This window comes from Nerophis lumbriciformis, linkage group LG09 (assembly GCF_033978685.3).
Source record: "Nerophis lumbriciformis linkage group LG09, RoL_Nlum_v2.1, whole genome shotgun sequence".
Classification (NCBI taxonomy): Eukaryota; Metazoa; Chordata; class Actinopteri; order Syngnathiformes; family Syngnathidae; genus Nerophis; species Nerophis lumbriciformis.
In genome coordinates this window covers 50,782,222-50,805,531 of record NC_084556.2, presented here as the reverse complement: position 1 = coordinate 50,805,531, position 23,310 = coordinate 50,782,222, and the positions used below count along the sequence as shown (strand labels likewise).

The window sequence follows — 23,310 nt, the reverse complement described above, 5'->3', positions numbered from 1 at the left end:
ATATGTATATATACAGGTATATGTATATATATATATATGTGTGTGTGTATATGTATATATATGTTTATATGTGTATATATACAGGTTAATGTGAATGTGTATATATATATATATATGTGTGTGTGTGTATATATATATATATATATATATGTGTGTGTATATATACGTGTATGTGTATATACTGTATACAGGTATATGTGAATGTGTATATATATATATATATGTGTGTGTATATGTATATATATGTGTATATATACAGGTATATGTGAATGTATATTAGAGATGCGCGGTTTGCGGGCACAACCGCGGAGTCCGTGGATTATCCGCGGATCGGGCGGATGAAATTTAAAAAAATTAGATTTTATCCGCGGGTCGGGTCGGGTCGGGTCGGGTCGGGCGGTTGCAATAAAAAAAAAAGTAGATTTTAAATAGATTCAGGCGGGTGGCAGTTAAACCAATTGGGAAATATATATACATAGTTAAATGTTGTTACCCACATACGAAAAACGAGCAGGCACCTGCTGCATATGCCACAACAGAAGAAAAAAAAAAAAAGAGATGGACACTTTTACGGAGCGGAGAAGGCCCCCGACGCCTCGCCGGGGTCCGGGACCGAGGCCCCTTCCCCCGAGAGGGCTCCACCGGGAGCCGTAGCTGAGGCGATCCGCGAGAAGGGCCCGACGAACGTCCAGGGTCACCACTGCGCCCACCGCACCGACACCCCGCCTCGTCCGCCTTCGCCGCGGCCGGCATCACGCGCAGCAGGTAAGCAGCTTACCTGCCCGCCCCCCCCGTGGCCGGGGGCTCGTAACAGGGGTCACTCCGCGCGCAGTGCGCTCACGAAAGGGGTGGGGCTCACCCTGGTTGATATAGACAGCAGGACGGTGGCCATGGATGTCGGAACCCGCTAAGGAGTGTGTAACAACCCACCTGCCGAATCAACTAGCCCTGAAAATGGATGGCGCTGGAGCGTTGGGCCCATACCCGGCCGCCGCCGGCAGCGAGACGCGCTTGGAGGTGCGCTCAGCGCGGCTCCCATATGATTGCGCACTGGTGTGCGTCTGGGTCGTGACAGCGTGGCACGCGAATGTCTGTGCTGCATTGGATCAGTCTCCTTTCTTTAACAGGCAAAAGCTTTATAACCTCACTAATGCCTTGCATCGTCTATATTAGATATATAACAACGGGCGGGTGCGGGCGGATGGCGGGCGGGTGCGGTTCTGATCAAATGTTACATCGGGTGGATGGCGGATGGTTGACGACTTTCTGATGCGGTTGCGGATGAAATAATTGCCTATCCGCGCATCTCTAGTGTGTATATATATATATGTGTGTGTATGTATATATATATATATATATATATATAAATAAAATGCATTTCTGTTGAGTTTGTCAGACTATTTAAGACTTGACAAGAACATTAAAATTAATAAAAAAGATTTGCAGTGAAGTGTTTCTTGCCATTGGTGTAGAAAAAAGTTTTATTGTCATATTTACAGCCAGAGTGTGTCCTTCAGACACACACACACACACACACACACAGTTCCCCTTTCTCCTGACCCAACCAACACAGAACCGTTCCACTGATCCAGAGAACCAGGATGTTGTGGAGAAGACACAAGTTCCAACAGCCGTCTCGTAACAACAAGCACACAACATTTGGATGCACTTTTTTTTTCTCGTGTGTGTGTGGTCTGCTGCGAGCGCTGCGTGTTCTCGCGTCGACGCATGCTAAAGCACATTCAAACAATGGCGGCGGTGGGGAGTGGGCGGAGCCTGGCTGCCGGGTTTGTTGACTTCCGGTCGGTTGTGAACACGTCTTCTTGTGTACTTTGTGTGTGTGTGATGGTAGGTGTTGTCATCATTGTTGCTGCCTTTTGGATAGGTACCTACACACAAACACACACACACGTTAGATCAGTGTTTCTTAACTATAGGGCCCCGAGCGCCACCTAGAGGGCCGCTATTTATTACCCGTTTCTCAGCTGTATGTGCTCAAGTTGTAATACACTTTTCCACCACTTGTGGCAGTAAAGACAATATCAAACAAACAGAAGTCTGGAGCTAAAGTTTCTTAAGCGCAAAAATTATGACTAAAGTAATGAAACTGTATTTTAATTTGCATTAAAATGTTATTGACAGTTTATTTAAGAAACATATATATTATTGTTATCAACTTGGTTAAAATGTACATATTTTAGCACTGCGTAATTGTATGTAAATTTTTTTTTTTTTAAATCAGTTTTTATGAGTCTCTTCTTTTGCGCTATATTTGATTAGTATTTATTTTTGTAATCAGCCTGACTTAAGATATAACTATTGAATACAATTAAGATGTATGGGTAAGATTACAAATTCAGGGTTAACATTTGAGTGGGCCCCGGGCCCCTATGCAGTGAAAAATTTGGGCCCTCAGATCAAAAAGGTTAAGAACCCCTGTATTAGATAATGCTAGCTAGTAGGGGTGCACAAAAAAATTGGATTCGAAGCCAAATTGCGATTCTTGTTCATCTCGATTGTAAGTCATCATTTTCAAAAATCAATTTAAAATAATATTTATATTTTTTTTTTTTATCGATTAACAATTTTCAAAAATTGACATTTTCTTTTATTTAAAAAAATGTTTTAATTGATTCATAATTTTCAAAAATTGAGTTTTTTTTTAATTGATTCATTATTTTCAAAAATGTATTTAAATAAATTATCATTTAAATTTAATTAATTATTTTCAAAAATGTATTTAAAAATAAAAACTTTTTTAATGTACACAAAATGATTTATTTAAAAAATAAAATTTAAATGTGATTATTTTCAAATAATTATTTTAAAAATAATTTCAATTTGATTATTTTTCTAAGATATATTTAAAAAATATCTATATATTTTTTTAATGGATTATTAATAATTATTAATCGATTTCAAAATATATATTTTTAATTAGTTCATAATTTAAAAAAAATGTATTAAAAAATCCAATTAGTTTTTTTAATTTACAAAAAAAGTTAATTGATTCATAATTTTCAAAAAGCAACTTAAATTTTTTTTTGATTTAAATGTGATTATTTTCAGAAATTGATTTTAAAAATAATTGGAATTTGATTAATACTTTTCTAAAATTGATTAAAAAAAATATAAAAAAATGGATTATTAATCATTATTATTAATAAATAAATAAAAATCTAATTAGTTCATAATTTTCAAAAAATTCATAAAATATTTTTTTAATTGATTCATAATTTTCAAAAAATGCATTTCAAAATAAAAATTAAAGTTTTTTATTTACAAAAAATGTTTTAAATTGATCAATAATTTTCAAAAATCGAATAAAAAAACAAATTTATAATATTCAAAGATCGATTTATTTTTTTTTAATCTTTAGTAAAAATCCATTTTTCAAAAGACGTTTTTAGACCAACTCCATGCAACCGGAATGAGCTTTTCTAACCTGTAACCTGTTCTGAAAAAGCTCCATTATAATTATTCAACCAAATAATACATTGCGAGAATCGGTTTGAAAATGGAGATTCATGTTGATTCAAGAATCGAATCGTCACTCCAGAAATCGAAATCGGATCGACTCGTTAAGTACCCAAAGATTCACAGCCCTACTAGCAAACAGTGCGTAGTATAATAGTGTGTGTGTGTGTGTGTTACCTCTCCCAGTGTTTGTGGTTGAGTCCAGAAAAGTCCTCCAGTTTGGAGATCTCCTTCAGGTACTGGGCCAGCTTCTGCAGCTCCCGGTCCTTCTCCCGGTTCATGTGCGCCTTCATGAAGGGTCGGATCTTCAGTCCGTTCTGCGGGTTCATGAGGAAGTTGCGTCCGATGTCGTCGAACATGATGGTGTTTTTCCTGCTGTAGAAGTCCTCGTACTTGCCCCAGATCACACCCAGCGGCTTCACCTGCGCGCACACACACACACACACACACACAGCGGGTGTGCCTAATGAAGCGGCCACAGAGCGTGAATGAAAGGGAACACAGGTGTGGACTGACCTCCACCACGCCTCTCTTTGGCGTGTGGACCGTGATCATGGCCGCGCTGTCCAGCATGAAGGTGATCTTGTAGTTTGGGTTGTCCGTCACTCCCAACTCCTGACACACACACACACACACGTAATCAACATCGCCCCCCCTTGGCGAGAGGTTCCACTACAGCAGTGTTTTTCAACCACTGTACCACTGAGATACAGTCTGGTGTGCCGTGGGAGACGATCTAATTTCACCTATTTGGGTTAAAAATGTTTTTTGCAAACCAGTAATCATAGTCTGCAAATGATGTGTTGTTGTTGAGTGTCGGTGCTGTCTAGAGCTCGGCAGAGTAACCGTGTAATACTCTTCCATATCAGTAGGTGGCAGCCGGTAGCTAATTGCTTTGTAGATGTCGGAAACAGCGGGAGGTACAAAGGTGTAAGGCTGAAACGACGCGTCGACGTAGTCGACGTCATCGGTTACGTGAATACGTCCACGCCGTTTTTGTGCGTCGGCGCGTCGCATATTTACGTCACACTACTGTCATGGCGGAGCGCAAAGCAGACGATGCGAGCGAGGGGAAAAAAGCACGCCAAAAGTCGTCAAAAGTGTGGGAGTATTTCAATAAACGGCCTAATAATGTTGTTGTATGCACACTGTGTCGAGCGGAAATGGCCTATCATAGCAGCACAACGGCTATGAACGAACATTTGAAAAGAAAACCCCCGACAGCGTTCTTGCCATCACCATCAACAAGTCAATCGTCCGTGTGCGTATACGTTGTCATTATTACACAAAAACATGAATGTGTCATTTGTATCTGCGTTGTAAATTCATAAACTAAAGCACCGTTTGCTCTGAGGGGCGCGTTTGGCGTGCCTGTTCAGTGTTTACAAAGACGCGCTCCTCTTTAACGCTGTGGAGAGGCGGCGGCGGCGAGCGAGCGGCGAGGCGGGGCGCGCCGGGAGCGACGCCGCAAGAGACAGGGGACGACGAGCGAGCGAGGAAGAGGAGCTGAAAAGCGAGGAAAGAAAGAGAAAAGAGTTGGAAGAGAAAAGACTTTGTGTAAAATTAAAAGATTGTAAACCTGGCAAAGCCGTCTAGCGTTCAGTCTGTCGGTCCTGAAAGAACCCCACGGCACAAGACGTGTCACAAACGCTAACGTTAATTAGTTGTGCAAATACCTTTTACAACATTAACAGTTACATATACTATGTACAAACCAACAATTAACTTTCACTTTAATCATACTATCATTGTTGTGTTATTAAGCAAAATAAGCAATACTTTTACTTTTGTTGAAATGTTTACACTGTACACTTTTTTGTATTGGATGTTTAGCTTTATTTTTGCACATTTTAGCAAATAAGCAATACTTTTACTTTTGTTGAAATGTTTACACTTGTTACAGAATATTTCCGTTTTGCACTTTTTTGTATTGGATGTTTATCTTTATTTTTGCACATTTTAAAGCAAAATAAGCATTACTTTTACTTTTTAGATGCTTATACTATTCCAGAATATTAAGATTTGCACTGGATGTTTACTTTTATATTTGCACATTAAAAAGCAAATAAGCTACTTTTAATTTTGTTAAATGTTAAAAGTTTTAAATGTTTACATTGTTACAGAATATTTTGTCATGTTGTTGTCAATGTTGACTGAGTGGCCATACTTTTTTTTTTTGTAAATAAAAGCCATGCCTTTTGAAAAAACTGGCCTACATTTATTTTTTCCTCTTCATTTTAAATAAAAAAAATAATCGGTAAAAGGAAAAATAATCTATAGATTAATCGAAAAAATAATCTATAGATTAACCGATTAATCGAAAATATAATCTATAGATTAATCGATAGAAAAATAATCGTTAGCTGCAGCCCTACAAAGGTGTCTAAAGCTTAAACCAAAGGTGAGTGCCCCTGAGAAAAGGCATTGAAGCTATGCAGAACGAAACTAAAACTGAACTGGCTACAAAGTAAACAAAAACAGAATGCTGGACGACAGCAAAGACTTACTGTGGAAGTAAACAAAAACAGCTACCAAAGAATGTACAACAATTCTTCTCAACTAAAGAGGAGAAATATAACCTTAGAGGAAAAAATAATTTAAAACATGCATATGCACGTACAACACTTACAACCTTTAGCATATCAGTATGTGGAATTAAATTATGGAATGGATTAAGTAAAGAAGCTAAACAATGTACTGATATGATCCAGTTTAAGAGGTTGTTCAAAATAATAGTGCTTACAAAGTACAAAGAAGAAGAATTATGAGAAATACTTCCAACCTTATTGAAAATAAGATATTCTTCATCTCAGTATGTTAATAATGACTGAATTAATTAATTACATATTACAAAACTGTTGTGTATACTAATTCACAGATGTTGTTTTGTTATATAAAAAGGTCAGTAAATTATTCTATATATTTGTAAACGCTCTGAAGTGGGAAAGGGGGTAGGATTAAATAAGCTTTGCTTCTTCCTACTCCTTTTCGGACATGATGTAAAATGAAATGATATGAAGTGTGTTCATGTTCGAAATAAACTAAAGAAAGAAAGACAGAAAGAAAGAATGCTGGTCGACAGCAAAGACTTGCTGTGGGGCAAAGACGGCGTCCACAATGTGCATCCGAACTAGGGATGTCCCGATCCAGGTTTTTGCACTTCCGATCCGATACCGATATTGTTTTTGCATTTCCGATCCGATACCGATATTGACCGATACCGATACTGACCGATACTGGCCTATCCGAGCATGTATTAAAATTTAAAGTTATTTAGCCTACTTAGTTGTCAGAATCATGTTGAAAAGGGTTTTAGTACTCTTGATAACAACTAGCCAGCTGAATTAGGGGAGTTTGAATAATACACAATGGTTGGTAACAAGAAACTGACCTGTTTATTCAAGGATAAACACAAAATAGACAAAATTATACATGACAAACAGAAATGGCATCATTGAAGTAGGGCTGGGCAATATGGCCTTTTTTTAATATTGCGATATTTTAAGGCCATATTGCGATACACAATATATATCTCGATATTTTGCCTTAGCCTTGAATGAACACTTGATGCATATAATCACAGCAGTATGATGATTCTATGTGTTTTGATTGATTGATTGAGACTTTTATTAGTAGGTTTCACAGTGAAGTACATATTCCGTACAATTGACCACTAAATGGTAACACCCCAATAAGTTTTTCAACTTGTTTAAGTCGGGGTCCACTTAAATTGATTCATGATACAGATATATACTATCAGATATATACTATCATCATAATACAGTCATCACACAAGATAATCACATTGAATTATTTACATTATTTATCATCCAGGGTGTGGAGGGCGGCGCCTGATGTAAGTGTCAAAAAGACAGCCAAAAGAGTTTGATATGAGAATAAATCTAAAGTTAAAATATAGGGTAGAAATGCACCCATTTGCAGGAAATGTAGTCTTGATTTTCAAAATTTTCTTTCAAGGCTTGCATGTCTACATTAAAACATTCTTCTTCATACTGCATTAATATATGCTACTTTTAAACTTTCATGCAGAGAAGGAAATCACAACTAAAAAATCACTAATTTTTTTCATACGGTGTTGATCTGGAAATTTTTGCCTCTGCATTTTGATGGTGTGGACGTGTGGCACCGAATGGAGATAAGCGTCTCGACAGACGTTACAATATTTGAACGATGATGACGACAACTGTTTTCTCTGTCGTGTCGGTGTGTCGAAAATTGTTATGCGCTTATTTTTTTATTTGATTTTGTGCGTGGCATATAATTGCTATGCACAGAGGACGCTTGAGCAGTTTGCAATTGCACAGGCGCGCACCTTAGAGAGAACGTTGGTCACACGGCTGCGCTAGCATCACAGCTAACGTTAGCCATGCTGCTACCTCTCTGCTCGGGGAGGACGTATACGTATGTGACGTATGACGTGACAGTATATGACGTGACAGTATATGACGTGACAGTATGTGACGTGTGTAAGAAGGTGCGCTTGCTGTCTGTGAGAGGGAGACACAGGAAAGAGTGAGAAGAGCCTGTCGTGTAATGCCAGCAGCTAAAAGCAACTGCGTGAGAATTCACAGACCTGTGGATGTGTTGAAGGTGTGCTGGAAAATGCGGAACGGAAATTAGGGAGCAGCAGAAAAGTGGAATGTATTATTTAAATCGGTGCGTTGGAAAACACGGACCGGAGTTTTTTTTTAAACTGGATCTGGATCGGCATTTTCCCATGCCTTGCCGATACGCAATTTTTGGCAAATATCGGCAGGCGATCCGATCCAAATATCGGATCGGGACATCCCTAATCCGAACATGACATGACAATCAACAATGTCCCCACAAAGAAGGATTAAAAACAACTGAAACATTCTTGATTGCTGAAACAAAGTAGATGCGGGAAATATCGCTCAAAGGAAGACATGAAACTGCTACAGGAAAATACCAAAAAAAAAAGAAAAAGCCACCAAAATAGGAGCACAAGATAAGAACTAAAGCACTACACACAGGAAAACAGCAAAAAAACTCAAAATACAGTAAGTCACAGGTCGTGACAGTACACGCTTATGATAAATACAACACTCAAAAGTTTGTTGTGACTTGTGCAGCCCTTTGAGACACTCGTGATTTAGGGCTATATAAGTAAACATTGATTGATTGATACACCTACTTTGAGACAAGAGCTATAGTGATGCATGCTTGTTTATGGTTTAAATTAATATCCAACAATTGTGACAACGACTTTTTACTGTCAACCGAGTTTCGTTTTTAATGATTTCTGCTGGTGGTGTGCCACCGCATTTTTTCAACGCAAAGAATGTGCCTCGGCTCAAAAAAGGTTGAAAAACACTGCACTCCAGGAAGTGACCCAGGGCGGTCACTTGAATGCAAACACCGCGTTTGTCTTGCTGATTGGCAGCACGGGGTCACATGGTCCTAACTGAGCCACTGTACCTTCATCTTGGCGTCGATCCACTTCATGCTGGTGGCGGCTGCAGGGAAACGCAGGGGAATGTGTGAAAGGAGAAACGAGAGGCGGCGGCAGACGAGTCGTACGTACACCAGATCACGATGTCGTAGTCCTCGTAGGCTGACGTCAGGAACTCGTGAAGGAACGGCCTCATCAGCTCCTGGCCGGTCTCTGCACACGACTTGTGATCTAACACACACATCAGACATGTGCTGATGGTGTGTGTGTGTGTGAGTGTGTTTCAGTTGTAGGCGGGGCTAAAACTCACCAAACAAAGTGTAGTCCACATCCAGAACCAGAAGTCTTTTGTCTTCTCTGGGGGGGTTCAGCTCCTCCACTTTGTAATCTTTGACTCTGCGTGCAATTTTAGCCAAGTTCTCCTCTCTGGGGGACGACAACATTCTTTTTTTAACACTCTGATGACACACAAGAACTTTAAACAGTGCCTCATGTGGTGGCCACACACTCTGGAACATATGTTTACACACACATACATACATACACACATATATATATATATATATATATATATATATATATATATATATATATATATATATACATACATACATATATATACTGTGTATATGTATATATATTAGAGATGCGCGGATAGGCAATTATTTCATCCGCAACCGCATCAGAAAGTCGTCAACCATCCGCCATCCACCCGATACCCATTTGATCAGAACCGCATCCGCCCGCACCCGCCCGTTGTTATATATCTAATATAGACGATGCAAGGCATTAGTGAGGTTATAAAGCTTTTGCCTGTTAAAGAAAGGAGACTGATCCAATGCAGCACAGACATTCGCGTGCCACGCTGTCACGACCCAGACGCACACCAGTGCGCAATCATATGGGAGCCGCGCTGAGCGCACCTCCAAGCGCGTCTCGCTGCCAGCGACGGCCGGGTATGTGCCCGACGCTCCAGCGCCATCCATTTTCAGGGCTAGTTGATTCGGCAGGTGGGTTGTTACACACTCCTTAGCGGGTTCCGACTTCCATGGCCACCGTCCTGCTATCAACCAGGGTGAGCCCCACCCCTTTCGTGAGCGCGGAGTGACCCCTGTTACGCGCCCCCGGCAACAGGGGTGGCGGGCAGGTAAGATGCGCGGGCGGAGCGCGCGGAGTGACCCCTGTTACGAGCCCCCGGCCACGGGGGTGGCGGGCAGGTAAGCTGCTTACCTGCTGCGCGTGACGCCGGCCGCGGCGAAGGCGGACGAGGCGGGGTGTCGGTGCGGTGGGCGCGGTGGTGACCCTGGACGTGCGTCGGGCCCTTCTCGCGGATCGCCTCAGCTACGACTCCTGGTGGGGCCCTCTCGGGGGAAGGGGCCTCGGTCCCGGACCCCGGCGAGGCGTCCCTTCTCCGCTCCGTAAAAGTGTCCATCTCTTTTTTTTTTTTTCTTCTGTTGTGGCATATGCTGCAGGTGCCTGCTCGTTTTTCGTATGTGGGTAACAACATTTAACTATGTATATATATTTCCCAATTGGTTTAACTGCCACCCGCCTGAATCTATTTAAAATTTAATTTTTTTTTATTTCAACCGCCCGACCCGACCCGACCCGACCCGCGGATAAAATCTAATTTTTTTTTTAATTTCATCCGCCCAATCCGCGGACTCCGCGGTTGTGCCCGCAAACCGCGCATCTCTAATATATATATATATATATATATATATATACACACACACACACATATATACATTAGAGATGCGTGGTTTGCGGGCACAACCGCGGAGTCCGCGGAATATACGCGGGTCGGGCGGTTGAAATTAAAAAAAAAATTGATTTTATCCGCGGGTCGGGTCAGGCGGTTGAAATAAAAAAAAAATTGATTTTAAATAGATTCAGGCGGGTGGCAGTTAAACCAATTGGGAAATATATATACATAGTTAAATGTTGTTACCCACATACGAAAAACGAGCAGGCACCTGCAGCATATGCCACAACAGAAGAAGAAAAAAAAAGAGATGGCAACGCCGGCAGCAAACGTGGTACGCGACAAACTAAAAAAGGGAATACTAAAGACCAGGGGAAAAAAGGCCAGAAAAGTTCAGCGTGGACTCGTTTTTATGAGGTTGTAAATCAGGATGATAGTAATGCTGGCTATGTGATTTGCAAGAGCTGCGACGCTGTTTATGTCTACGACAGTCACAAAACCGGGACACCTAACATGGTGCATCACATTTGTGCAAAACCCCGAACCTCCACAAACACCCTGAGCATGAGCAGTTTCGTCCGCCGTGATCCCAGCAGAGTGCCACAGGATGTTAAAACAAGATAGAACGCAGCTGCCTGCAGCAGTTTGAGTGGCGCGAGCGCAGATGATTGCGCACTAGTGTGCGTCTGGGCCCTGAAAGCGTGGCACGCATTGAATGTCTCTGCTGCATTGGATCAGTCTCCTTTCTTTAACAGGCAAAAGCTTTATAACCTCACTAATGCCTTGCATCGTCTATATTAGATATATAACAACGGGCAAGTGCGGGCGGGTGCGGTTTTGATTAAATGTTAGTTCGGGTGGATGCGGATGGTTGACGACTTTTGTGATGCGGTTGCGGATGAAATAATTGCCTATCCGCGCATCTCTAATATACATACATGTATACATATAACATTTTCATGTTCAGATCGTTATATGATCAATTACCACTTTTTGTATATATACATATAAACATATATACTGCATATACACTACATATATTAGCTGTATATATACATATATATACATATGTATTTATATGTACATACATATATGCACGCACACACCTGTTTTCCACTTCGATGACCTCATCCTCGATGTCAAAATCATTGACCACGTCGTCATTCTCAGGGGGCGGGGCTAAAACCTCCTCCTGCACAAAAGCCACACTTGTCTGTGTTATAAAATAAATGTGTGTGTGTGTTAGTGTGTTATTCTGTTACCGTGTAGTCTTAGTGTGATGTTGTGTTAGTGTGTTGGCGTGTTAGTCAGTCAGTGAGTTTGTGTCCTGGTTCATTAGCATTGTGATTGATATCTTAAGTGTGTTGTTGTGTTAGTTTACTACTGTGTTAGTCTGTTAGTGTGTCCCAGTGTGTTGCTGTGTTAGTGTGTTTATGTCCTAGTATAATAGTGTGTTGATGTTTTAGTGTGTTGTTATGTTAGTTTATTGGTGTGTTGTTGTGTTAGTTTATTGATGTTGTAGGTTATACGTTTGTTAGCGTGCTGGTGTGTTAGTTTGTTGATGTCTTAGTGTGTTGTTGTGTTAGTTTACTGGTGTGTTAGTCTGTTAGAGTGTGTCCCAGTGTGTTGCTGTGTTAGTGTGTTTATGTCCTAGTATAATAGTGTGTTGATGTTTTAGTGTGTAGTTATGTTAGTTTATTGGGGTGTTGTTGTGTTAGTTTATTGATGTTGTAGGTTATACTTTTGTTAGCGTGCTGGTGTGTTAGTTTGTTGATGTCTTAGTGTGTTGTGTTGCCAGTTGACTGGTCTGTTTGTTAGTGTCAAAGTGTGTTAGTGTGTTATGTAGGTTTATTGGTGTGTTAGTTTGTCAATGTGTTGTGTCCTGGTTTTGTTCGTGTGTTGATTGATTGATGTCTTAGTGTGTTTCTTTGTTTGTTGGCACGTTAGTGTGTTACAATAATTTGTTAGTGGGTTTGTGTCCTGTTTTTTTAGCGTGTTGATTGATGTCTTAGTGTGTTGTTGTGTTTGTTTATCAGTGTGTTAGTGTGTTATGTAGGTTTATTGGCGTGTTAGTTTGTTAATGAGTTGTGTCCTGGTTTTGTTTGTGTTTTGATTGATGTCTTGGTGTGTTTCTTTGTTTGTTGGCACGTTAGTGTTACAATAATTTGTTAGTGGGTTTGTGTCCTGTTTTTTAGCGTGTTGATTGATGTCTTAGTGTGTCGTGTGTGTTTATCAGCGGGTTAGTGTGTTACATTACTTTGTTAGTGTGTATGTGTCCTAATTTTTAGCGAGTGGTTGATGTCTTAGTGTGTTGTGTGTGTTTATCAGCGGGTTAGTGTGTTACATTACTTTGTTAGTGTGTATGTGTCCTGTTTTTTAGCGTGTTGATTGATGTCTTAAAGAGTGTTGTTGTGTTTGTTTATCAGTGTGTTAGTGTGTTATGTAGGTTTATTGGTGTGTTAGTTTGTTAATGTGTTGTGTCCTGCTTTTATTCGTGTGTTGATTGATGTCTTGGTGTGTTTCTTTGTTTGTTGGTGTGTTAGTGTGTTACAATAATTTGTTAGTGTGTTTGTGTCCTGTTTTTTAGCGTGTTGATTGATGTCTTCAAGTGGGTTGTTGTGTTTGTTTATCAGCGGGTTAGTGTGTTATGTACGGTAGGTTTATTAGTGTGTTAGTTTGTTAATGTGTTGTGCCCTGGTTTTGTTTGTTGACGTGTTAGTGTGTTACAATAATTTGGCAGTGTGTTTGTGTCCTGTTTTTTAGCGTGTTGATTGATGTCTTAAGTGTGTTGCTGTGTTAGTTTATTGGTGTGTTAGTCTGTTAGGGTGTTTATGTCCTAGTATGTTGATGTTTTAGTGTGTTGTTGTGTTAGTTTATTGGTGTGTTAGTCTGTTAGTGTGTTTATGTCCTATTATGTTAGTGTGTTCATGTTTTAGTGTGTTGTTATATGAGTTTATTGGTGTGTTAGTAAATTGGTGTTAGTGTGTTGTTGTGTTAGTTTATTGATGTTGTAGGTTATACGTTTGTTAGCGTGCTGGTGTGTTAGTTTGTTGATGTCTTAGTGCGTTGTGTTGCCAGTTGACTGGTCTGTTTGTTAGTGTCCAAGTGTGTTAGTGTGTTATGTAGGTTTATTGGTGTGTTAGTTTGTTAATGAGTTGTGTCCTGGTTTTGTTTGTGTGTTGATTGATGTCTTGGTGTGTTTCTTTGTTTGTTGGCGCGTTAGTGTGTTACAATAATTTTTTAGTGGGTTTGTGTCCTGTTTATTAGCGTGTTGATTGATGTCTTAGTGTGTTGTTGTGTGTGTTTATCAGCGGGTTAGTGTGTTACATTACTTTGTTAGTGTGTTTGTGTCCTGTTTTTTAGCGTGTTGATTGATGTCTTCAAGTGTGTTGTTGCGTTTGTTTATCAGCGGGTTAGGTAGTGTGTTATGTAGGTTTACGTGTATTGGTGTGTTAGTTTGTCAATGTGTTGTGTCCTGGTTTTGTTCGTGTGTTGATTGATGTCTTGGTGTGTTTCTTTGTTTGTTGGCGTGTTAGTGTGTTACAATAATTTGCTAGTGTGTTTGTCTTAATTTTTAGCGTGGTGATTGATGTCTTTGTGTGTTGTTGTGTTAGTTTATTGGTGTGTTAGTCTGTTAAGGTGTGTCCTAGTGTGTTGCTGTTTTAGTCTGTTAGTGTTTTTATGTCCTTGTATGTTAGTGTGTTGATGTTTTAGTGTGTTGTTATGTTAGTTTATTGGTGTGTTTATGTCCTAGTATGTTAGTGTGTTGATGTTTTAGTGTGTTGTGTTATGAGTTTATTAGTGTGTTAGTAAATTGGTGTTAGTGTGTTGTTGTGTTAGTTTATTGATGTTGTAGGTTATAAGTTTGTTAGCGCCCTGGTGTGTTAGTTTGTTGATGTCTTAGTGCGTTGTGTTGCCAGTTGACTGGTCTGTTTGTTAGTGTCCAGGTGTGTTAGTGTGTTGTGTAGGTTTATCGGTGTGTTAGTTTGTTAATGTGTTGTGTCCTGGTTTTGTTTGTGTGTTGATTGATGTCTTGGTTTGTTTCATTGTTTGTTGGTGCGTTAGTGTCTTACAATAATTTGTTAGTGTGTTTGTGTCCTGTTTTTTAGTGTGTTGATGTGTTAGTTTATTGGTGTGTTAGTGTGTTACGTTACTTTGCTAGTGTGTATTTGTCCCATGTTTTAGCGTGTTGATTAATGTCTTAAAGTGTGTTGTTGTGTTTGTTTATCAGTGGGTTAGTGTGTTATGTAGGTTTATTGGTGTGTTAGTTTGTTAATGTGTTGTGTCCTGGTTTTGTTCATGTGTTGATTGATATATTGGTGTGTTTCTTTGTTTGTTGGCGTGTTAGTGTGTTACAATAATTTGTTAGTGTGTTTGTGTCCTGTTTTTTAGCGTATTGATTGATGTCTTCAAGTGTGTTGTTGTGTTTGTTGATCAGTGGGTCAGTGTGTTACGTTACTTTGTTAGTGTGTATGTGTCCTGTTTTTTAGCGTATTGATTGATGTCTTAAAGTGTGTTGTTGTGTTTGTTTATCAGCAGGTTAGTGTGTTATGTAGGTTTATTGGTGTGTTAGTTTGTTAATGTGTTATGTCCTGCTTTTGTTCGTGTGTTGATTGATATCTTGGTGTGTTTCTTTGTTTGTTGATATCTTGGTGTGTTTCTTTGTTTGTTGGCGTGTTAGTGTGTTACAATAATTTGTTAGTGTGTTTGTGTCCTGTTTTTTAGCGAGTGGTTGATGTCTTAGTGTGTTGTGTGTGTTTATCAGCGGGTTAGTGTGTTACATTACTTTGTTAGTGTGTATGTGTCCTGTTTTTTAGCGTGTTGATTGATGTCTTAAAGTGTGTTGTTGTGTTTGTTTATCAGTGTGTTAGTGTGTTATGTAGGTTTATTGGTGTGTTAGTTTGTTAATGTGTTGTGTCCTGGTTTTGTCCGTGTGTTGATTGATATCTTGGTGTTTCTTTGCTTGTTGGCGTGTTAGTGTGTTACAATAATTTGTTAGTGTGTTTGTGTCCTGTTTTTTAGCATATTGATTGATGTCTTCAAGTGTGTTGTTGTGTTTGTTTATCAGCAGGTTAGTGTGTTATGTAGGTTTATTGGTGTGTTAGTTTGTTAATGTGTTATGTCCTGGTTTTGTTCATGTGTTGATTGATATCTTGGTGTGTTTCTTTGTTTGTTGGCGTGTTACAATAATTCGTTAGTGTGTTTGTGTCCTTTTTTTTTTAAGCGTGGTGATTGATTTCTTAGTGTGTTGTCGTGTTTGTTTATCAGGGGGTTAATGTGCTACGTTACTTTGTTAGCGTGTTTGTGTCCTGTTCATTATTGTCCTTTTGTGCTGTTGTGTTAGTTTGTGTGGCTTGATCTGTTTGTGTTATTTTGTTAGTGTCTCGTATGTTAGTATATCAGCGTTATTTGTCGTCTTGATGTCTTAGGCCAGGGGTCAGCAACCCGCGGCTCCGGAGCCGCATGCGGCTCTTTGATCACTCTGATGCGGCTCAGCTGCATACTTGCCGACCCTCCCGTTTTTTCCGGAAGGTTTCCGGATTTCAATGTCTCTCCCGGGGCAAATGTTCTCCGACTTTCACCTGGACTACAATATCGAGGCTGTGCCGTGATGGCACTGCCTTTAACGTCCTCTACAACATGTCGTCGCGTCCGCTTTTACACCAAGCTATCTGCGTGCCGGCCCGGTCACATGTAGAATCTGCTCACACACGTGACTGCAAGGCATACTTGATCAACAGCCATACAGGTCACACTGAGGTAGGCCGTATAAACAACTTTAAGACTGTTACAAATATGCGCCACACTGTGAACCCACACCAAACAAGAATGACAAACACATTTCGGGAGAACATCCGCACTGTAACACAACATAAACACAACAGAACAAATACCCAGAATCCCATGCATCCCTAACTCTTCCGGGCTACAATATACACCCCCGCCCCCCCCAACCCCGCCCACCTCAACCGACGCACGAAGGTGGGGGGTTTGGTGGTAGCGGGGGTGTATGATGTAGCCTGGAAGAGTTAGGGATGCATGGGATTCTGGGTATTTGTTCTGTTGTGTTTATGTTGTGTTACGGTGCGGATGTTCTCCCGAAATGTTTGTCATTCTTGTTTGGTGTGGGTGCACAGTGTGGCGCATATTAGTAAGAGTGTTAAAGTTGTTTAAACGGGCACCCTCAGTGTGACCTTTATGGCTGCTAAATAATAAATAAATGATAAATGGGTTGTACTTGTATAGCGCTTTTCTACCTTCAAGGTACTCAAAGCGCTTTGACACTACTTCCACATTTACCCATTCACACGCACATTCACACACTGATGGAGGGAGCTGCCATGCAAGGCGCTAACCAGCACCCATCAGGAGCAAGGGTGAAGTGTCTTGCTCAGGACACAACGGACATGACGAGGTTGGTACTAGGTGGGGATTGAACCAGGGACCCTTGGGTTGCGCACGGCCACTCTCCCACTGCGCCACGCCGTCCCCTGCCTTGCAGTTACTTTTGTGTGTCTGCAGAAGCCGCATACAACATGTGACTGGACTCGCAAGCTGTTTGTCCAGGTTGTAGAGGGCGCTAAAGGCAGTTGTTGGAATAATTGTTTGTAAGTTATCACAAAAGAAACGTTGTATTATGAATGCTGTCTTTCGAGGCCTAACAAGAGGAAGAAGGCTCGTAAAACTCCACTGTGATTTCAACACGGACAGATGGCAGGATCTGCTCAACTTCCAGAGGAACTCTCTTTGAAGTGTTAAACGAACTCTCTTTGAAGTATTTCACAAACTCTCTTCCAACTATTTGGTAACTGAAGTCAACGCTATTTACGACCCGCTGCCCTCTTGAAGTCCCTGTGGTCAGGAGACGGGAGGGGTTATCCATTGTCCTCCAACACCTGCCCCAGCTGGATCCAGGAAGAGCCCAAGCCCGAGAAATCCTCTTCTTGGACTTCAAAGCAACCGAAAACAATGACTGTTTTAAATACTCCCCATTCCTGCTGAGACATGTGTTGGTGCGTGAACATTGAATATTGTAATAAAGAGGAGACGAAAACCTTCTTCGTCAGAGCGTGCTAAGACACTGTAAGGGGTTACAGGTCGACGCCGTCTCTCCTCAATTGAGTCCAAATTGAATTCTGTCTCTGTTTGATTCCTTGCCTTTTGTCTTGTTTAATAGATATCACAGTGTTTGAACGTGACAGCAGTGCCATCATAGCACGCCCTTATTATTGTTGTTTGGGTGAAATTCAGCAGACATTCGAGAGAATAATTGCTCTGAAATCCGGATGTCTCCCGGATAAATTGGGAGGGTCGGCAAGTGTGATGCTGTCAAGCGGCATTCATATGAAACTTGCGGGCCGCACTAACATTAAATTTTCTTTCAAAAGGTGCAGGCCGCGTGTCTGAGACCCCTGGTTTATACATAGCACAAAGCAAAAAAAAAAACTTTGTATGCAGTGTTATTTCATTTTAAATTTCAAAAGAGTTTTGTTGCTCCCATTGTTTTCTTTATTTTGTGAAACGCATACCTGCCAACTTTTGAAATCAGAAAAACCTAGTAGCCAGGGTCCAAGGGCCGCAGGCCCCGGTAGGTCCAGGACAAAGTCCTGGTGGGGGGTTCAAGCTTCGCCCCCCGACGCAAAATGATTATTAGCATTCAGACAGGTTAAAATGTTGCTAAAACCATCACTTTTCTATCAGTCACAGTGACTTTTCAAAACAAAAATATTACAGCAAAAATCATATGGGTTGATTGACATGTTTATTCTGTAAGCTAACTTCAATAGTTTGAAATTATTTTGACAGTAAATGCCAGTTATCCTGTCAACCTTTCACAAGACTTCAATTTGTTAATTGAAAGTATAAACAGTATAAACACTTTTTACAGTAAACAAATGGTAAAACAGTACTAAACAATTCCATTAAAAAAAAAATTGGTGTCATTATTAATTTTCTGTCCAAGCTTGTATAATCTACTGCCTTGTTCAATTGTAAAAAATATTCTGTGCCTAAAATTCACATTTCTATCACAATTATCATACTGTAAACATGGTAAGCTAACTTCATTAAAATTAATAGTCCTGTCAATAGCATGGAATTACAATTCAAATGTAGTTTTTTTGTAAGCCTTTCAAAAGAATTCAAAATATGAAAAATTAATTAAAATTAATTTAAGCCATCAGACACTTGAAAAGTGGCACATCACATCTCTAATGTAATCATTTGAACTTTTCAACAGAAATAGCACTGCAAAAATATTAAGGACATACTTCTGTATTTTGGTAGTTATGCTGTCAACATTTAACAAGATTTCTTCAACTTGGACTTGAAAGCATAAATAGTATAAACACTTTTAACAGTATGTCGTGCTGTGAAATACAGCCGACAGACAGGATTGCGCACCAAACACGAAGCAAGGCCAAAGCGCATGGTGCAGGAGAACAAAGGACTTCTTTCATTTAAGGTTTGTGATAAACCATCAAACTCATTCGTTAAAAGGACTCTATAGTAATATAAAGCGAATTTTTCTGGACATTATCATGCAAGAAAAGTTTATTTTTGGGTAATGATTTTTAAAGGTTGCATTACAAACATTTAACTGTCCCATGTGATCAGCCAGTGGGATTGGAAGTCCATGCTCAATTATTGCCTCCGTAAATAAAACTTCGGCATTTATCACATCCAAAGAATCTGTTTGGGCGACGAAAAACGTTGAAAGTTTTCCACTTGTATCGCTAGCAACGGCATATTAGACTTGTGTTTTTTTAGTCCCAACGTGGTCTTTTACATCGCTAATTCCTCCGTGTCCGATCGAAAAATCTTGTCTGCACAAGGTGCAATTCGCGTAGTTTTCACCCTTTTTGGAACGGATAATTATTCCCGGATAGGCTTTTGAATATTCTTCACGGAACGACTGCAGTTTTCTTTTCGGTTTAAGACTCGTTTGCGATTTTTCTCCGGCTGATTCCATGATCGTTCGCTCGTTTGGAAACAATGGCAACTGGTGCCTCGTGCTTGGCAGCGGTGCTATAAATAGCCTCGCGCACGGCATTCGGAATGGCTCGATAGGAAGTTACGGGAAGCAGTGTCGATTGTCATTGTTGTTACGCGATTTCGTGAATAAAACTTTTTTTTTTTTAAAGTTTTTTAATTAATGAAATACCGTATTTTTTATCACTGCAACCGTAACCCGGAATAGGTTGATGAAAACCGTACTAATTACGGGAAAACCGGAGTAGTTGGCAGGTATGCTTTTGTCTTGTTTAATATACCGAGGATGTCATTGTGGCTTGTGCAGCCCTTTGAGACACTTGTGATTTAGGGCTATATAAATAAACATTGATTGATTGATTGAATAGATATCACAGTGTTTGAACGTGACAGCAGTGCCATCATAGCACGCCCTTATTATTGTTGTTTGGGTGAAATTCAGCAGACATTCGAGAGAAGAATTGCTCTGAAATCCGGATGTCTCCCGGATAAATCGGGAGGGTCGGCAAGTGTGATGCTGTCAAGCGGCATTCATATGAAACTTGCGGGCCGCACTAACATTAAATTTTCTTTCAAAGGTGCAGGCCGCGTGTCTGAGACCCCTGGTTTATACATAGCACAAAGCAAAAAAAAACTTTGTATGCAGTGTTATCCATCCATCCATCCATCTTCTTCCGCTTATCCGAGGTCGGGTCGCGGGGGCAGCAGCCTAAGCAGGGAAGCCCAGACTTCCCTCTCCCCAGCCACTTCATCCAGCTCCTCCCGGGGGACCCCGAGGCGTTCCCAGGCCAGCCGGGAGACATAGTCTTCCCAACGTGTCCTGGGTCTTCCCCGCGGCCTCCTACCGGTCGGACGTGCCCTAAACACCTCCCTAGGGAGGCGTTCGGGTGGCATCCTGACCAGATGCCCGAACCACCTCATCTGGCTCCTCTCGATGTGGAGGAGCAGCGGCTTTACTTTGAGCTCCTCCCGGATGGCAGAGCTTCTCACCCTATCTCTAAGGGAGAGCCCCGCCACCCGGCGGAGGAAACTCATTTCGGCCGCTTGTACCCGTGATCTTGTCCTTTCGGTCAAAACCCAAAGCTCATGACCATAGGTGAGGATGGGAACGTAGATCGACCGGTAAATTGAGAGCTTTGCCTTCCGGCTCAGCTCCTTCTTCACCACAACGGACCGATACAGCGTCCGCATTACTGAAGACGCCGCACCGATCCGCCTGTCGATCTCACGATCCACTCTTCCCTCACTCGTGAACAAGACTCCGAGGTACTTGAACTCCTCCACTTGGGGCAAGATCTCCTCCCCAACCCGGAGATGGCACTCCACCCTTTTCCGGGCGAGAACCATGGACTCGGACTTGGAGGTGCTGATTCTCATCCCAGTCGTTTCACACTCAGCTGCGAACCGATCCAGTGAGAGCTGAAGATCCTGGCCAGATGAAGCCATCAGGACCACATCATCTGCAAAAAGCAGAGACCTAATCCTGCAGCCACCAAACCAGATCCCCTCAACGCCTTGACTGCGCCTAGAAATTCTGTCCATAAAAGTTATGAACAGAATCGGTGACAAAGGGCAGCCTTGGCGGAGTCCAACCCTCACTGGAAACGTGTCCGACTTACTGCCGGCAATGCGGACCAAGCTCTGGCACTAATCATACAGGGAGCGGACTGCCACAATCAGACAGTCCGATACCCCATACTCTCTGAGCACTCCCCACAGGACTTCCCGAGGGACACGGTCGAATGCCTTCTCCAAGTCCACAAAGCACATGTAGACTGGTTGGGCAAACTCCCATGCACCCTCAAGGACCCTGCCGAGAGTATAGAGCTGGTCCACAGTTCCACGACCAGGACGAAAACCACACTGTTCCTCCTGAATCCGAGGTTCGACTATCCGGCGTAGCCTCCTCTCCAGTACACCTGAATAGACCTTACCGGGAAGGCTGAGGAGTGTGATCCCACGATAGTTGGAACACACCCTCCGGTTCCCCTTCTTAAAGAGAGGAACCACCACCCCGGTCTGCCAATCCAGTGGTACCGCCCCCGATGTCCACGCGATGCTGCAGAGTCTTGTCAACCAAGACAGCCCCACATCATCCAGAGCCTTAAGGAACTGTATGCAGTGTTAGTTCATTTTAAATTTCAAAAGAGTTTTGTGGCTCCCATTGTTTTCTTTATTTTGTGAAACGGGTCAAAATGGCTCTTTTGAGTGGTAAAGGTTGCCGACCCTTGTCTTAGGCCTTAGTGCGTTGTAGCGTTAGTGCATTGGTGTGTTGTTGTGTGTCTGTGTCGTACCAGGCCCTCCTCCCTGGTGCCCATCATCATGATCTTGGTGTTGGGCTTGAGCTTGAGAGAGCCCAGCTTCACTTGGTCCTCTGCTGGCTTTCCTGTCGGAGCAACATCACAGGTGAGGACAATACGATGACGGCATGATCCTCACACACACACACACTAACCTTTGACCTTTAGCCCCAGCAGCTTCTGTCTCTCCGGCAGAACCCCAGTCAGAGTCTTGATGGACTGTTTGAGATCCATGACCGTGTCCTCCTCGGAGAGGGACGTGATGGAGTACTCTTGGCCCCCCCACTTGATGATGACTGACACGGACATGGCTCACAGCGGCTCCTCGAAACACACACTTACACACACACACTCACACACACAGGATGACTAGACATAAAACAGAAGGTTGACTCCGTGTTAATGTTTTTAGCATGCGGTGGCTAGCAGGCTAGCTCTGGCTAGCTAGGCGGCTAGCTAGCTAACATTAGCCGCTCAAAGTGGACAGGTGTGTGCGTCCTTACCTGTCACAGTGGGCGAGCATGTGACGCTAACATGTGATTCGTAACAAACGAACTCAGGTCGGGACTGAAAGGGGACTCGGTGAAGTTGTCCGTGTCAGCTTCATTCAGCGGTACGAGCTCTTCCTGGCCTGAGTCTCCCGCCGGAAGTGACGTCGGAACAAAGCCTCGTTGTCATAGCAGCGAGCCGGCGTTCTTTAATCCAATGGCCGAACTAATCCAAAGTATTCTTATTGTTTTTCTGCCGTTACAACGTTCATTCTATTTCCAAGAAACAGAATTAGGGCGGTTTTTCGATTTTTATTATGTAAGGCAGATTTTAAAACAAACAAAAAAAGGGTCGATTTTCATTCATACATACTTGCCAACCCTCCCGGATTTTCCGGGAGACTCCCGAAATTCAGCGCCTCTCCCGAAAACCTCCCGGGACAAATTTTCTCCCGAAAATCTCCCAAAAATTCAGGCGGAGCTGGAAGCCACGCCCCCTCCAGCTCCCTGCGGACCTGAGTGACGTCCAGAGGTGGGACCAAGTCATTGTTTTGCAAGTCACAAGTAAGTCTCAAGTCTTTGCCCTCAAGTCCCGAGTCAAGACAGGCAAGCCCCGAGTCAAGTCCAAAGTCAAGACTGGAAAGTCTCAAGTCAAGTCCTAAGTCCTGCATTTTGAGTTTCGAGTCCTTTCAAGTCCTTTTAACCACAGACTAATATATTAACACAGATTGTGTATGCTTTCCAAACGCTGTATTTATTTATTAAAACAAGTGCATTTTAAATTGCAGGAAAGAAAATTGTGCTGACATTGCACTTTATAATAGCACTACTAACCAGTCATTTTAAACATTAACTCATTCCTTTACAGAACAAACACATTGAAAAATAAAGTGCAAATGTACTTATTTGTACAAA

The 23,310-nt window shown here is 41.7% G+C and overlaps 1 protein-coding gene across 1 annotated transcript; it reads right to left on the bottom strand.

Annotated features, from left to right (window-relative positions):
* Positions 1-1,480: 1,480 nt before the first annotated feature.
* Positions 1,481-22,561, bottom strand: ublcp1 (ubiquitin-like domain containing CTD phosphatase 1). Its single transcript, XM_061961670.2, has 10 exons — positions 22,411-22,561; positions 22,063-22,276; positions 21,902-21,993; positions 11,723-11,808; positions 9,222-9,337; positions 9,044-9,142; positions 8,938-8,975; positions 3,994-4,092; positions 3,655-3,899; positions 1,481-1,889 (listed from the first exon to the last, which is right to left on the bottom strand). Exons 2-10 carry the CDS (start codon positions 22,214-22,216, stop codon positions 1,862-1,864), a joined length of 957 nt encoding a protein of 318 aa, XP_061817654.1. The 5' UTR covers positions 22,217-22,276; positions 22,411-22,561; the 3' UTR covers positions 1,481-1,861.
* Positions 22,562-23,310: the final 749 nt, after the last annotated feature.